The sequence below is a fragment of the Onychomys torridus genome, chromosome 5, assembly GCF_903995425.1.
Source record: "Onychomys torridus chromosome 5, mOncTor1.1, whole genome shotgun sequence".
Classification (NCBI taxonomy): domain Eukaryota; kingdom Metazoa; phylum Chordata; class Mammalia; order Rodentia; family Cricetidae; genus Onychomys; species Onychomys torridus.
Genome location: NC_050447.1, coordinates 122,972,017 through 122,987,868, shown reverse-complemented (window position 1 = coordinate 122,987,868; position 15,852 = coordinate 122,972,017). Strand labels below are relative to the sequence as shown.

At 39.0% G+C, this 15,852-nt stretch overlaps 2 protein-coding genes across 2 annotated transcripts in view; one reads left to right on the top strand and one right to left on the bottom strand.

Annotated features, from left to right (window-relative positions):
• The window catches only part of LOC118584055 (centromere protein P), a 195,340-nt gene that overhangs the window by 131,164 nt on the left and 48,324 nt on the right, over positions 1-15,852 (top strand). The window lies entirely within an intron of this gene.
• Ecm2 (extracellular matrix protein 2) overlaps positions 1-15,852 on the bottom strand; it is a 30,608-nt gene that overhangs the window by 6,072 nt on the left and 8,684 nt on the right. Inside the window, exons 2-7 of the mRNA XM_036187987.1 lie at positions 14,887-15,191; positions 11,661-11,849; positions 9,769-10,254; positions 7,882-7,997; positions 6,116-6,251; positions 1,153-1,310 (exon numbers count right to left, since the gene is read on the bottom strand). Coding sequence (XP_036043880.1) covers positions 1,153-1,310; positions 6,116-6,251; positions 7,882-7,997; positions 9,769-10,254; positions 11,661-11,849; positions 14,887-15,163 — 1,362 coding nt within the window. The 5' untranslated portion in view covers positions 15,164-15,191. The remainder of the gene's footprint in view (positions 1-1,152; positions 1,311-6,115; positions 6,252-7,881; positions 7,998-9,768; positions 10,255-11,660; positions 11,850-14,886; positions 15,192-15,852) is intronic.

Here is a 15,852-nt window from a genome sequence, read left to right as displayed (position 1 = left end):
ATGAAAATTTCTAAGCTTCAGAGTTGATGAAATAGTCCAGGCCTTAATGTACAATTCTTAGATCCATCCATATTGTTATCATTAGGTCAGAATGTGCTTTTACTGAGAACTTGTGAATTGGGGATGTGTTGGATAATTTTATGTCAACTTGACACAAGCTATAGTCATTTGAGAGGAGGGAACCTCAATTAAGAAAATGCCTCCATAACATCAGGCTGGAGGCAAGCCTGTAGGGCATTTTCTTAATTAGTGATTGATGGGGGAAGGCCCAGCCCATTGTAGGCAGTGCCATCCCTGGGCTGGTGGTCCTGGGTTCTATATGAAAGCAGGCTGAGCAAGCCATGTGGAGCAAGCCAGTAAGCAGCACTCTTCCATGGCCTCTTCATCAGCTCCTGTCTCCAGGTTCCTGCCCTGTTTGAGTTCCTGTCCTGACTTCTTTTGATGATTGAACAGTGTTGTGGAAGTGTAAGCCAAATAAACCCTTCCTCCCCAGGTAGCTTTGGTCATGGTGTTTTGTCACAGCAATAGAAACCCTAAGTAGGACAGGGGACAAGTAGTTAAACTTGCTAGTTCTGGTTTAGGATAATTTAATCGGTCTGTTTCCCCACCAAGAGCTGTCATCATTGCCACTTTTCATGTTATCAGATGTATCTAATACTCAGGTGATAGTGAATTCTGTATATAGTGCCAGAACTCTATTGAGTTTAATATATATTACAGTAAGTAGTCTTCTAAGATATTTATTTTGGGGCCAACTAGATAGCTTAGTAGGTAATAAGTGCTTGCCACACAATCCTAACAACCTGAATTGGAGCCCAACAATCCATGGTGGAAGAGAGAAAACCAACTCCCAATTGTTGTGCTCTGACATCCACATGCCCATATATATATGCCTGTACCCATGCATGACTCTGTCTCTCACTTTCACAACAACAGCAACAACAATAATAATAATATTTAAAGGATACATTTGTATATTTTTATAGTATATAATACTATAAAACATTAGAAGTTCAGGGTAATGGCACACAGCTACACTTAGGCACTCAGGAGGCTGAAGCAGGAGGATCATGATTTCAAGGCCAGCCTGAACCTCATAGTGAGACCCTGTCTCAGAAAACAAAACAGAAATTAGAAGAAAGATATCAGTACCTCAATAGAAGCAGGAAGACCTTGTGGTATGATTCTAAATTTGTTTTTTCCCAGACGTAGATATGATAGGCTCTTCAAAGATTTGAAAGCTAAAGGATTGACATTGATTTCACTGAGATTGTTTCCTTCCAATTCTAAGGTGACAAGTTGGTTTAAGTCTAGAAAAATAAAATTATCTGAATATTAGAATAACATGCAGTTTGGGCTGATGATGTAGCTCAGTGGCAGAGCACTTGCCTGAGACCTCGGCTGGAGCCCCAGAACTGTGCAAAGAAACAATAAAAAGAGGAAAGAAACTATTTTTTAAAATTCAGTGTATTTGGAGATTTATAATTTCTTTATCTGGGATTCCCCAATAAATCCTTTTCCTGGGTAATACATGACTTCTGCACAATTCAACCAGGACAAGAGTCATGGTTGGGGAAAATAATTCAGGTGTTGTAGGGTACAAATATGTATAAGGAGCAGAAACAAGGAAAAACAGAAGGTAGACAGAGTAAGGATCACCTCTAGAGGCCATGTTCCTTGTATTGGCTAGTTTTATGTCAACTTACCACAGCTGGAGTCATCGGAGAGGAGGGAATCTCAATTAAGAAAATGCCTCTATGACAGACTGAACACAAGCTGGTAGGGCATTTTCTTAATTATTAATTGATGAGGAAGGACCCAACCCATTGTGGGTGGTGCTGTCCTTGGGCTGGTGGTCCTAGGTTCTATAAGAAAGCAGGCTGAGTAAGCTATGGGGAGCAAGCCAGTAAGCAGCACCCCTCCATGGCCCTGATCAGTACCTGTCTCCAAGTTCCTACCCTGCTTGAGTTCCTGTCCTGACTTCCTTGGATGAACAGTGCTGTGGAAGCATAAGCCAGTAAACTCTTTCTTCCCAAATTGCTCTAGAGGGTCATGATATTTCATCACAACAATAGTAACCATGATTAAGACACTTGCCAAACAGGGATTTGGAATTCAAATGGACAAGGAATTAAGAGTGTCATGACATTCATTGGAAGCATTTGCAGATAACTGTAGGTATGAACTGGCAATGTGATAGGCAATGGGAGGGTGATTCCTTTCTCTGAAACACAGAAACAAACACTGTCCTCACAAACCCTCAATCTCTCAACAAGAGAGTTAGAAATATAGCAGAATACCAGGTGTAGTGGTGCATACCATTAATCCCAGCACTCAGGAGGCAGAGGCAGGCAGATCTCTTGAGGCCAGTCTGGTCTACATAGGAATGTTCCAGGACAGCTGGAGCTACACAGTGAGATGCTCTCACAGAGGAGGAGGAGGAGGAGGAGGAGGAGGAGGAGGAGGAGGAGGAGGAGGAGGAGGAGGAGACTGGCACAGAGTGAAGCTAGTTTTTTTTGTTTTGCTTTGTTTCAGACTAAACTACCAAGGAAGACCTTTATACAAGCAAGTTGTTTTTTTTTTCCCCTACACTGTTTCTGCTGGCCTCAGGAGTGGTATCATCTAGGTCAGATAAAGCATACACCACTCAACAGTGACATACCCAGGGGCCTCTGAGTCAGAGGTTCAGGATGTAGACAAGATTCCTCAAATATGGGATGTTTTTCTGCTCAACCCCTGTCATCAGCATTACAGTGAATACCCTGTGCAGCTCAGGCCTGTACTATGAAACAGCAAAGACAGTCACATGTGAAGTATAGGTAATAAATGCCTGAAGTTTTAAGAGAATGTAGTATGGATGGGAGTGGTGTGGAAATAATAGTCTCTATGGATACAAAGATTTAGATAGAGTTAAGAGGAACTTCAGGTTGAAACAGCCAAGTGAGCATATGCAAATAAAAGGCATGTTTGAGCTTTCTGGGATGGATGGAGGCCTCATCCTGAGGTGGGCTATGTGCAGCAGGGTAAAATTGTTGTTCGGAGGGAATGCCCTTGATGTAGATCTGGCTCTCATTCTCTATATACCTAAGTGCAGAACTGAGGATGCTATGACAAAAGCCACATAAGTACTTGGTGGTGGTACTTAGGATCAGTCAAGGATTGGATTACAGGAAGTAGGTAAGACATCCAGGAAACTATCCATAGTTATGTTTCTTTGTGTCTTGTTTCCAAAATTAAAGGTACAGAGGACCCAGCATTTCTCTAATATATAGGTTGAGATCTTGAAGTATAGACACTTTCCATTGAAAAGTGAGAATAGAAATCAGTAATTACATGACATCCTGAGAAACAACAAATTCACAATGCTTTGTGTTCCTGTGCTGTTTTCTCTTGTGTCTGTCTGTTTGTCTGTCTGTCTGTCTGTGAAGTGGGGTAAAGAATGTTTTAGTTAGGTTAGATCTTGTTAGATATTTTGAAAGGATTCCTAACAAGAAAATAGAGGTAAAAGACCTATGTTGTGGGTAAGTAATATCATGACCCTTTGTAGATATAATAGCATGCATGTTAGTGTTCCTGGTGGACTTAAGCTGCCAGGATGAGGTGACTTTGGTTTGATTGTTCTAGTTATGAGGCATGTCAAGAATGTTCTGAAGCACATCCTGTTTTCCACTTCCCCACCCCCCACCTTTTACTCTTCCAGTGTGGTAGAGCTCCCCTTTCTGTTTAGCGCACATTCAGTGTCTCAGGTGGTCTCCTGTACTTGTTATGTGTGCCCTTGTACACCTGCCTCCCTCAACTCTTGACTACCAGCCCATCCTGCCTATAGTTCCTACAGCATCTAGAATTGTATCTTTTCCGTTCCCATGCCTTTTCTCTCCTGGTTTTCCCTTTCTTTGCATCTGTGATCTGAAAGGCCATTGGTGAGTAGCTGCAGGGAAGGATAGAGAATAGTGGCTTTTAGAGGCAACACACAGAAAGGGTGTGTCACAGCACTAGGTGAGGTCATGTTCAGGCTCACCTGCTAGCTGCTACCCAAGCAACAGAACTCACCCAGAGGCAAGGGAACTCAACAGCTGCCCCAGCCAAGGAATAATCAGCTCCTCAGGGGCCAATACACAGCAGGACTAGGAACCCAGGCACCCAGAGACATAAAGAGATCTTTTCTGGCCATCAACATAAAGATGCGGCTTCCTCTGTGTTTAGTGCATAAACATAAGAGAGAAGATGGCCAGTCCACCCAAGACTATAAATCAATACTCTGGAAATACAATGCATTTGTTTGAGGGGGACAAAGTGTACTGAGAACCTATTCCAGAGATATATGAGAAAAACTTCAAAATAGGAAGTATATAGTAAGACATGGTGGCTCATGACTGTAAGTCCAGTACTTGGAAGCTGAGACAGGAAGATTTTAAGTTCAAAGCCAGCCTAGAATACATAGTGAGACCCTGCCTCAGAAAAAGAAAAATCAATAATTTATGTTTTATAGGATACCATTTTCTTTTTGAGTTGAGGATCGAACCCAGGACCTTGAGCTTGCTAGGCAAGCACTCTACCCCTGAGCTAAATCCCCAACCCAGGATAGCATTTTAATAGCAGAGCTAGAAATGTAAACCCAGTTTATACAGCCCATTTATATGCTTGTTCTCAGTTTTGTGTTCCTTTCAGTCTAACAGAGCAGTTAGAAATTAAAGTTTCCAGTGTCCTTTCCATATGACAAAGCCCATCAAAATCTGTGTTTATTAATGTTTTTCATGTGCACATCCAAATCCATCTGGAAACTGAGTATTTCCATAACTATGTAATCCTCACATTTGGCAATTCTTATAATTACTGTTCTTTCTCATCAACGGAAGTGTTTTTTTTCCTGTGAAGTTTTTTGGAAGCTAACAGAAATAATACTTGGATTGTTTATTCCTTTATATGTTCACTCTTTCAGTATTGCTTAATAACTGTGTTTCAGCTCAAGTTAGCAGGAAGTGTTGGGCATTAGACTTCAAGAGCAGTGCTAGATGATTTGAAGATGAAAAAGAAAATGGGGCAGTCTTGTCTTAGGGGAATTCACAAGCTAATCAGAGGTATCGGGAGTTGTACAAAATGGCACTTCTGTGCAGTTGCAGTTCTACATATCACTAGAGAAAGAAGAAAAAGAGCCCACTCTAGCGTGTTTAGACTCTCCGCACTGAATTGTCCATCAGAAAGTCAAGCTGTGGTGACAGCTTCACTTCATGCATCATGGGGTACGGAATTAGCAGGACTTCAACTCATACACTCTCAAGAACAGAGCTGCCGAGGCTGCTACTGTGAGGTTTCTTGCCCCTGCTCTATAACAGCAGTGTATGGCACTGCCTCATGCACAGTACACGTCCATTCCTTCTTTACACAGAATTTTCATACACTTGGATTGAGATCCCAGCATACAGAAAATTAAGTAGCAATGCATATGGATACAGTGAGTCACCCAAATACATAGTGCTCAGGGAGTATTAAGTGCAACTCTTCAGATATTAAGGGCTTATAAGAGAGTTACTATGCTGTGAGTGATGAACACCTGGCATCATTAAGAAAAAGTTTTATTTAAGATTAAGGCATTTTTTGTTTTAAAAAACAGCAGTACATTGAAAAGGCAATAGGAGATTTATTTCTTGGGTAAGTGATTAAAGTTAGCTTATCAACTTAATGGTGAAGTAACCTAAAATATATAATTTAATGGTTATATATCATTAATGTTTATATATAAAAATTATATATAAATATAAATATATATATATATATATATATATATATATATATATATATAAAATTTAAAAAGTGTTGGTCTAGGGAATTGGCTCAGTGGGTAAAGTGCTTGCTATTCAAGCATGAGAACCTGAGTTCAGATCCCTAGCACTCTGATAAAAGCTGGATGTTGCAGGACATGCCTATAATGCCAGCGCTAGAAAACAGAAACAGACAGATCCTGTGGACTTATTGGCCAGCCAATCTAGCCAATCATTCAAGTTCAGCAAGAGACCTCATCTCACACAAAAAGTAGAAAATGATAGGAGTAGACACCTGACATCATTTACCTCTGGTCTGCAAAGCACGTGTGCACGAGCACACAAGATTTAAATACCTGATAAACTTTCTTCATCGATAGTCTGGAGATTGTTGTCATTTATTTTAAGTTCTTCTAGTGTAGATGGTAATTCTGAAGGAATATGTACTAAATTATTTCCATCCATGTTCAGACGCATTAACTTCTTCAAAAACTTAAAAAACAAATCTCAAAATTACCATTTTTTTCAGTCACAGCTATTTCCCACTATTTCCCATATAGTCAGTCTTAATTTTGTGAGGCCAGAGATTTTACGTTCTTAGCAATAAATAAGTTTCATTAGCTGAATGCAGTAATTTGAACCTGTTTTGAATGCAAATAATTAATTTTAATGTATTTATAAAGTTCAGTTTCCCATATGCACTAATATTTATGCTAGAAAAATTATTATAAAATAGCACTGTTCAGGTGGGCAGAGGGGGAGAGGATCTCAAAGGACTTGGAGGGGAAGAGTATGATCAAAATATATTTAAATTTAAAGTTGTTTTAAGTAATAAAAATATAAAAAATTTCAAAACCAAGTGATTATATATGATGACCCAAACAGCTGACTTTCTGAACAGTATATTTCCACATTTATAGTTGTATGTTAATTGCAGGCCTCTCCTGCACCACCAAAAGAAGAGAACTGAAGTGAATATGTGGAATGATTGATTTATCCAGGGATCACAGGAATCATTTCCAATTTTTGCCAAGACAGAAAATCTCCAAATCAAGAAGTAGATAATCTGTGACATTTTTCTCTTACTAATTATAAAATAAATCTATGGCCCTGTATACCAGCTGTTGTTTGGTCAGAAAGATGGAGAATTTGAAGCAGGCACTGGGAGTCCCCCATCTGCCTGCCTAGACTCCAGAGAGGTAGGAAAGAATCCAAGAGGCCAGTCATGTGTCGCAAGGGAAAATGGAGGGCTCGGCATATCATCCAAAGGGGAAAAAATTTACCTAGTAAGATACAGTGTGCTGGGGTTGGGGATTTAGCTCAGTGGTAGAGTGCTTGCCTAGCAAGCGCAAGGCCCTGGGTTCGATCCTCAGCTCCATAAATAAATAAATAAATAGATAGATAGATAGATAGATGGATAAATAAATAAATAAGATACAGTGTGTGCTTTACAAATGGCTTTGAAGCACATAGTTTATGTGATCTTTTATGCACACCAACCTTTCCTCTCTTGCTTCTATTTTTGTTTCTCTGAAATTCTCTGATCTAGATGAGTGTTTCCTACTTTTTCAAAAGAATTTTTTCAGTCAAGTCTGTTTTCTTCAAAGGTTTCCTTTGTATATGTGCTGTCCTTTCTTTTACTCCTCCTCATCTATTTCATGCTGATCTTCATTGAGCTCATTTGTTTTTAAACTCTCCCTGCCAAAATTATTCTCCAGCACATTCTGTCTACTGTGCTGAAGTAAGAAAGCTTCACTTTACTGGTCTGAGCATTTTAATAGAGGCTCTAAATATGCTTTCCTTTATTACTGGACAATTCTTCACATGCCGAGAGACCAGACTTCAATGTATTTCACCTACTGGGGAGAAACTATTCTTTAAATTCAAAACATTGGTTATGTCTGATCTTATTGTTGCTATTCTTCTCATAAGCTTAACATACATAAAGCAACAAACTATAAGCAAAAGAAAACTTGACTATAATTTAAGACATCAAAGAAGAAACTTACTATAGAAGAAAATTAACAATTAAAACCTTTCTGCTTATTTTTCTCTTCCCCACCCACCTCCAACCACAGCCAAGAGGAGTCATCTTGTCACATACTAATGGTGAAGTATGTACCTTGAATGCTTTTGGACCTATGCCTGAAGAAGTGATATTATTTCTGCTCAGATCAAGCCTTTCCAAATTTGGTAATCCATTAAATGCTTCATCCGGAATGGAAATGATTGAATTCCCTAGGATGTACAATAGTTGTATTAGAAATGTGCATATATAGACCTGTACATAGATACTTAAATGAGTATGCATGTCTCTGTATACATGAATATTGAGAAACCTTTATATGCAAAGGAAAGCAATTTTCAGAACAAGGACAGAACATATATAAGCAGATGCATACTTGAAAAAAATAACAAGATTGGGATGAGACAATTTAACAATCTAAAGTGTGTCTTGGTCAGGACCTCATGTTTCAGATGAAGCTACTTAAAATAACTACAATAAACTGTTGGATGGGGCTAATAGCATTGTGCATTCATGACAAAGGTGTATTTTTGTGAGACGAGACAGAAACTTTCCTTCATATTTTTCTATTGCCATTTCCCTGGACTTGGAAACATGTATCTGTTTGTATCTAAGAAATCAAAGAAAAATCACTCAATGTCTGTGAGCATGTTTCCTTCTCTTTATAAGAAGCTCAGGAAGAACTTGTCTCATAGACCCAACCATACCTAATAGTATACCTTTGTCTTCAAGGTAAAGGATTCTTACATCCTTTTGTTTTATGGACTTTTGTCTTAACATTTGGCTAGGTACAGTCATCAGTGATTTTAAACACCTTGTAAAACAAAAGACTGTATAATCCTATATGGGTTATTATCCCTCTCTGACTTTAGTCTTTCACTAATTGAGTTTCTGTAAGGCAGATGATACCTGCCACATAGGCCGCAGGAGAAGGCTTTGCTAGGCATTCAAATTCTTCAAGTGGTTTTACCTGAAAACCTATTGTCTAGGAGACCTGACCATCTGTTTAACACTGGCAGTGTCCTATTGCAGACTTCTATTCCTGCACGTATATCTTAGACCCATCCAGATCTCACCTCTGCATCCTAAGGGCACCATAAGCCAGACACTCACACAAATGAAATCTTAATACTCTACTACTTCGCACTTCCCCTGGTAGCCTGATAGAGACGTGGGCAAAGGGTCTGGTCACCACACTCTCTTTGGAATGGCCAAAGGAAGGAAAACAACTGATGGTATAATCACTGAGGTTGTGGAATAGCCCTAACTGCTGTGGCAATGGGACAGCCACCCTAGAAAGTGTTGGGTAAGTTTCCTAAAAGTGTGTTTTACTAAAAATGTGTCGCCATGTCTCTCAGCCCATTGTGCTGCTTCTGAGAGTAATGAGAAATGAAGGTATAGGTCCCCACAAACATCTGCATATGGATGTTTTAGCAGCTACAGACAAAATTGCCTTAAGCTGGAAAAAAAATCACACATTCTCTAGCTGATTTATATAATAGGACACTGCTCATCAATAAAGGAAAATGAGCTAGTGATTTTTAAAGCATTACAAGTCTAACTACAAGGCTACTTACTGTGTGATTCTATTTAGTGAAACTTTATTTCTGTGTTCAAATCGGTGAACACAGAAAACAGGTCAGTTTCTGTGGTGGCCAACAACTGGAGAGATGGAGATATTTGGGGAGTGATGGAAATATTCTTTATCTGAACTGTGGTAGTGTTCACATTTATAAAAACTTGTAGAACTGTACATTATAGATAAAATTAAAGCTAAATTTTTAAAGTGCTCCTTGAGAAATCACCATTTGGTTAGAGTTTGCTCTAAATCTAACTGAGCCATTCTTCAGTGTGTGCTTGTCTCCTGCACAGTTGATCTGTATGAAGACAATTAAATTAGTTCCTATTAAATCAAAGCAATATTCATAGGGCAGTAAAATTCACCATTTATATCTGAACCCAAAATAAGTTGTCGTCTCTTACCAGCCAGCTCTAGACTTGTTACTTCTGGAGCTGTTATTGGTGGGATCTGGGTAAGGGCTGCGTGAATGCAGCTGATGGTCCTGTAGGAAAGGGCACAGCTTCCAGGCAGGCGTGGCCTGCCTCTTGGGATACCAGGTATTACCCTGGAGGGCATTTGGAACACATCTCCTCTTAGGGCATCCTCCTCTTCCTCTTCCTTCTCTCCTTCCATCTCAGTCTCCTCACTCTCCTCTTCCTCCCCTTGTCCATGGTCGAGTGGCTGATGTGCTGACCGCCCTTCCTCCTCAGGCCTCAGCTTTCCTGCTGCTCTTTCCTCATCGCTGTGAAGTTTAGTAGGCCCAGAGATTTCTTTCTTGTGTTCCATATGTTCTTGAATTTCTCCTTTATCCTCCTCAGATTGACGAGCTTCTTTTATGACTACTTGATCCATTTCTGTCTGAGGACGTGGCACTTGCTTGTGAAATATGTTAATGGATTCTCCTTGTTCTGAAGAAGCACCAGAAAATTCGGTTTTATCATTTAGTGTTCTACCACTGACTAGAGAATAGGAGGCTAATGAATCACAGAAGGGTGAAGTAGCCGGGGTGGCAGGGGGCTGTAATTTGATGATGTTAGTAAATGGAAAAGTCATAATGAAATGACGTTAATAAATAGTCCCTCTATTTGACTGCTGTGTAAAGATAAAATGCAGTTGAAGTTAACTAACTTTATTTCTCTTTTGTAGGATTTGCCGTAGATACAAGATTTTTGTATCTGTGAGCCTTAGTACTACTTTTTGCATTAAATAATGTAATACTTATTTTCACTAGACTATCTTGCGTATAATAGCCTTGTAAACTTCAAGGAGACAGTTTCAGTGAGCATACCTTCTAACATTGTTTTAAAAGTATAATGCTTTGGGTCAAGCTTGATGATTCATATCTTTAATCCCAGCACTTAGATGGCAGAAGCAGAGGCAAGGGGGGTTTCTATGAATTTGAGGCTACCCCAGCTACACAGTGAAAACCTATCTCAGAAGAAAGTACAGTGTCTTAGAGAAATAACTGATGGTGTGAGGTAAGAACCGATTCTGAAGTTCCTCCTGGCAGGAGGATTTTTGTAAATACTTGTCCTCTGGTTGTCTATGGGGAGGGGGAGAACAATCTGCCTTGATATAGACAAGACAAAATATCCCTATATGTACCTGTCCAATGATACAGCAACTGTTTATTTTCCTAAGTCACTAGCTAAGCTTTCTTCCAGGAGGCCTAAGCCCTCCAGAGGGCACCCCTACTTGTTAAGGAACGAGTTTCATTTGAGAACAGGTCAACAAGCATCCACTGAAACCTATGCTGTCATCTCCTATGTAGAAGTGCCACCCAAGAAACCCAGCCAGTCCACACCTCCTGTGTCTTGCTGGGATTCCTCAGACCACTGTTGGATTCCTTGCTGCCTGTGGGCTGATGGATAGGAAAAGCCAAGAGGGTTGAGGCTTTCCCTTGTTCTCATGATAGTGATTAGTATACTCCTGACAAGCTTGATTAATAGAATCCTAATTAATCAATAGGATGATGCATATACAGACAGACCCAAGTGAAACCCTGAACTAGTTAATAAGTCAGGATTTACTGTAGGAATTCTATTGCTGTGTCTCTAAAGCCTTATAAGAGTCACATATGAAATAGAATCAGATTCGACTTGACTCAGTCTGAGAATTAGAACTGTAGAGCTACAATTTCTTTCTATACCCTAACTACATTTCCCTAGATAGTTTTGTTTATTGGCACCGAGCTGCATTTTAAGTACCTTGATGACTACATTTATAATGATTTACACCTTAATGTAATGGTAAAGTAAAAACAAATAGAAGTTAAGACTAAATTATCTGTGGTACTTTGTTTTATATTGTATACCATCATTAGAGCAGATAGGGCAGCATTCTCCTTCTGGTTTAATGGTATAGACACACGTCTTGGGGTGGCACACAGTTTCATCACAAAGTACCCTTCCATTTGAGCAGAGGCAGGTGCTGCAGGGCTCAGGAGACCAGATGGCTTTGTTGTACATGATCATGCCCTTTACAAAGCAGTGTCCTTTCTTTCCTAGGAAAAAAAAAGGAATACTTTGATGGATCGATCGATAGATTGATTGAGACAAGGTCTCTCTATTAAGTAGTTCTGGCTGTCCTGGAACTCACTATGTAGACAGGCTGCCCTAGGACTCACAGGAGAATCAATCACCTGCCTCTGCTTCCTGAGTGCTAAGATAAAGAGTATGCCACCATACCTAGCAGGAACATATACTTAATGTCTTCAGCCATTATCAGAATCCATGAATGGACAAAAATACAATGTAAAGTCAAAATGCCACAACCACCTGAGAATAGAGATCTACCTGCAGCCATGCACAGATTAAATCTCTGCAGACTTGCTGTCTGAAATGTTTTTCATTGGCTTTCCTTTTTACTGCTGGGTGAGCTCCTCCTGGTAACTTGACTTTGAATTTCCTGTCTATTTTGTATCTGGCAAGGTAGACTAAGTTTTGTCACACACAGGACAAACAACCTTCAAAACCCATCCATTTTTTATTTACTTAAAAATGTACAATCTTGACATGCTGAGACTCAGCTTATTGGTGGTGTGTTTTCTGTTTTAATTTGAGCCAATTACTTTTACCTATGGTAGTCCCAACTAAAGAGGCTGAGGCAGGAGGATTTTGTAATCTAGGAATCTAAGACAAGCTGGGCAACATAGTGGAACTCCCCATCTCAAAAAAGTAAATCAGACCTACATATGAGAACATGTGGTAGTTTGTTTTTCTGAATCTGAATTACCTCAATATAATAGTTTTTATTTTTTAAGATTTTTATTTGTGTGTGTGTGTGTGTGTGCACACGTATATTTTGCTTGCGTGTGTGTATGTGCACCATACACACCCTCAAAGGTCAGAAGGAAGCATCCCCTGAAACTTTAATTACAGGCTGTTATTAACCACCTGGTGGATGCTGGGTACTGAACATGGCTCTTCTATAAGAGCAGCAAGGGCTCTTAACCACTGAGCCATCTCTTCAACCCCAGTGTATTATTGTTTAGATCCGTCTATTTTCTCTTATGTTAATTGCTTTAGTTTTTATGTGTGTTTATATAATACACATATATGGGTGTGAGTATTAGTATAGGTTATAAAATGAGAAGTAATGGAACACATGTAAAATGAAAGCATGGGAGGGCCCTTGGGAGTAGGGTGGGAGAGAAAAGGTGAGGCGAATCAACAAAAATATGTTTGAAAGTGCCACAGTGAAACCTAATGCTTGGCTGACTTTTAAAAATAAAACTTTTTTATATTTTATTTTTAACTGTGTGTCTATTTTTAGGTTTTTGCATATGAGTACAATGCCATGGAAACCAGAATAAAATATAGGGTCTCCTAAAAGTAGAGTTATGAGTGGTTGTGAGCCACCCAATGTGGATGCTGGGAACCAAACTCCAGTCCTCTGCAAGGGCACTATGAGCTCTTAGCCACTAAGCTATCTCTCCAGTCCCTAAATATTTTTTGAATAAATAAAATAGCACCTTTCATAAAAAATGTTTGCCAGCAGGGACAGCTCAATGGATAAAAGTGCTTGCCATGGAAGGAGAAAATTGTCTTCTTAGGGTTATCCTCGGACCTTTACATATGTGCTATGACTTGTGGCACCCACACACATGCATATATCTTGCACACACAAATAATAAATAAAAATATAAATAAATAAATTTAAAAATGGAATGTTAAGTATGTGAAATCACATTATGCATTCCACTTTGGAGGCTTTTAATTTCCTTTTTGACTTAACTAGCTTTTCATTTAACTAAAATATCTTTATTGTTCTTAACACTTAATGATGCACTTGTCGTTTATATTTTTAGCAAATATAGCCTAATTTCCTTTTTTCATATAATTTTGTTTCTGTTAACTTCATGAAAGAATAAAACTAATGGCTTTGTTGAAACAGGGTATGAAATACTGACTACAGAGGATTATCTGGTGATTTTTTTTTTTTTGTCTATTCAAAGTTTTATTTAATGGTAACATACTAAATTTACACATATGTAATATATATAAACTTTTTACATATATAAAACTATAATATATTTACTTTTTTCTTCCAAACTTAGAAAACTATTAATCATTAAATGCTAGTTTCAAAAAATAATTTCTTGAACTCTTTGGCAGAATTTCTAGTTTTTTCATTCTTTAAAAAGTCAGGCCGGGCGGTGGTGGTGCATGCCTCTAATCCCAGCACTAGGGAGGCAGAGCCAGGCGGATCTCTGAGTTCCAGGCCAGCCTGGGCTACCAAGTGAGTTCCAGGAAAGGCGCAAAGCTACACAGAGTAACCCTGTCACCAAAAACCAAAAAAAAAAAAAAAGTCAGTATCCCAACACTCAGGAAGCAGAGGAAGGTGGATTTCTGTGAGTTCAAGGCCAGCCTTCTCTACAGAGCAAGTTCCAGGACAGCCAGAGCTGTTACACATAGAAACCCTGTCTTGAAAACCAAAATTTTAAAAAAGTCAGTATTCTGTATAAAACAAATTCAGTGGCTTTTGTTCCATTTTTCCTTAACATAACTTTGTGTTGAAAATATTTAAGTAGCCCTGTGTCAAAGTCATTTGATTGGCTTCTACTCTAAATGCTGTCATAAAGAGTGAAAGGCGTTTTGCTAATTAATACATATATTGTTTATATTATGAATATGATCACTTGCACCATATGACAATAACAATTTTACACTGTGAAGTAAGTTTTTCCCAATAACTTTGTATAAGTATGTTCCTTGAATACTTTTTTTAAGATTTATTTTTATTTTATGTGCATTGGTGTCTCACCTATCTGTTCATCTGTGTGATCGTGTCAGATCCCCTGAAACCAGAGCCACAGGCAGTTACAAGCTGCCATGTGGTGGCTGGGAATTGAATTTGGGTCCTCTGGAAGAGTAGCCAGTGCTCCCAACCATTGAGCCATCTCTTCAGCCCCCTTGAATGCTTTTTAAAGTTATTTTAAAATCTGTGTTTATATATCAAAAGGTAGCACAAAAACTTATTTTTTCCCTTAGTAGAGTTCAGTTCATAGAGATATTTTCTCCCTCATGCATACCATTTACCTGGTAACACGTTGTAACTTGATTCTACTCCAAGAGAACTTAGAAGGGATTCTAAGTTTTCCTCCACACTGTAATCCAAGTTCACAGTGGGTAGCCTTGTTTCTGGTGCCACAGTTGTCTGTTGAATTTCAAGCTGCCCCTTTGCTCTGTGGTGGAGTGAGGAACTCTTCCTGAGTCTTCTCTGATATACCCTCCTCCTTTGCTTCGTAGTACTTTGTTCACACTCAGTTTGGAAAATGATAAGCAGAATGAGACAAAACAAAACTGCATGTTTCATGTTTGATTTTTTTTTCACCAACAAACTTCTAAAAGGAAATAAAATTTCAAGTTAGTAGTGACTTCATTTTTACTTCTGAAAATTGACCTAGTTATCTTATGTACAGCAGGAAGGCTTTGAAGAGGAACAGTGTTCTGAATCCTGAAATATTACTGCCACATCAGATTTGGGATATCTATATCTACACCAGGTCTGAGCCAGGTTTTTCAATAAAGGGCCAAATAGTAAATATCTAACCTTTTATAAATTATTTGTTCTCTGTCCTAACTTCTCAGTTCTGCTATTGTAATCTAGAGTCCACCGTAGCTGTGAGGAGACGCGGCTTTGTTCCATTAAAATGCAAACGCCTGCACCAGCAGACCCCCTTGTCCCCAAAGTGCTGTAGACTTTGGGCAACTGCTTCTCACAACTGTCTGCTAGGGATCCCCCATCCCTCTTCTGTTATTTTCATCACTACCTGTACTTTTCTTTGCTGGGAAGCAGTGAATGATTATCCTTTATAAAAGTACCTGTGAAATAGCATGTTCCTTAAGAGGTTAACTTTATCGTTTTTGGTTTTTCTTTCTAGAGTGTGTAGGGGAGATGCATATGTGTGTGCACCTGTGCATATAGGTACAAGATAGCAACAGTAGATGTCTTCCTCAGTCACTCTCCACCTTATATCTTGAGACAGGGTTTCTCACTGAACC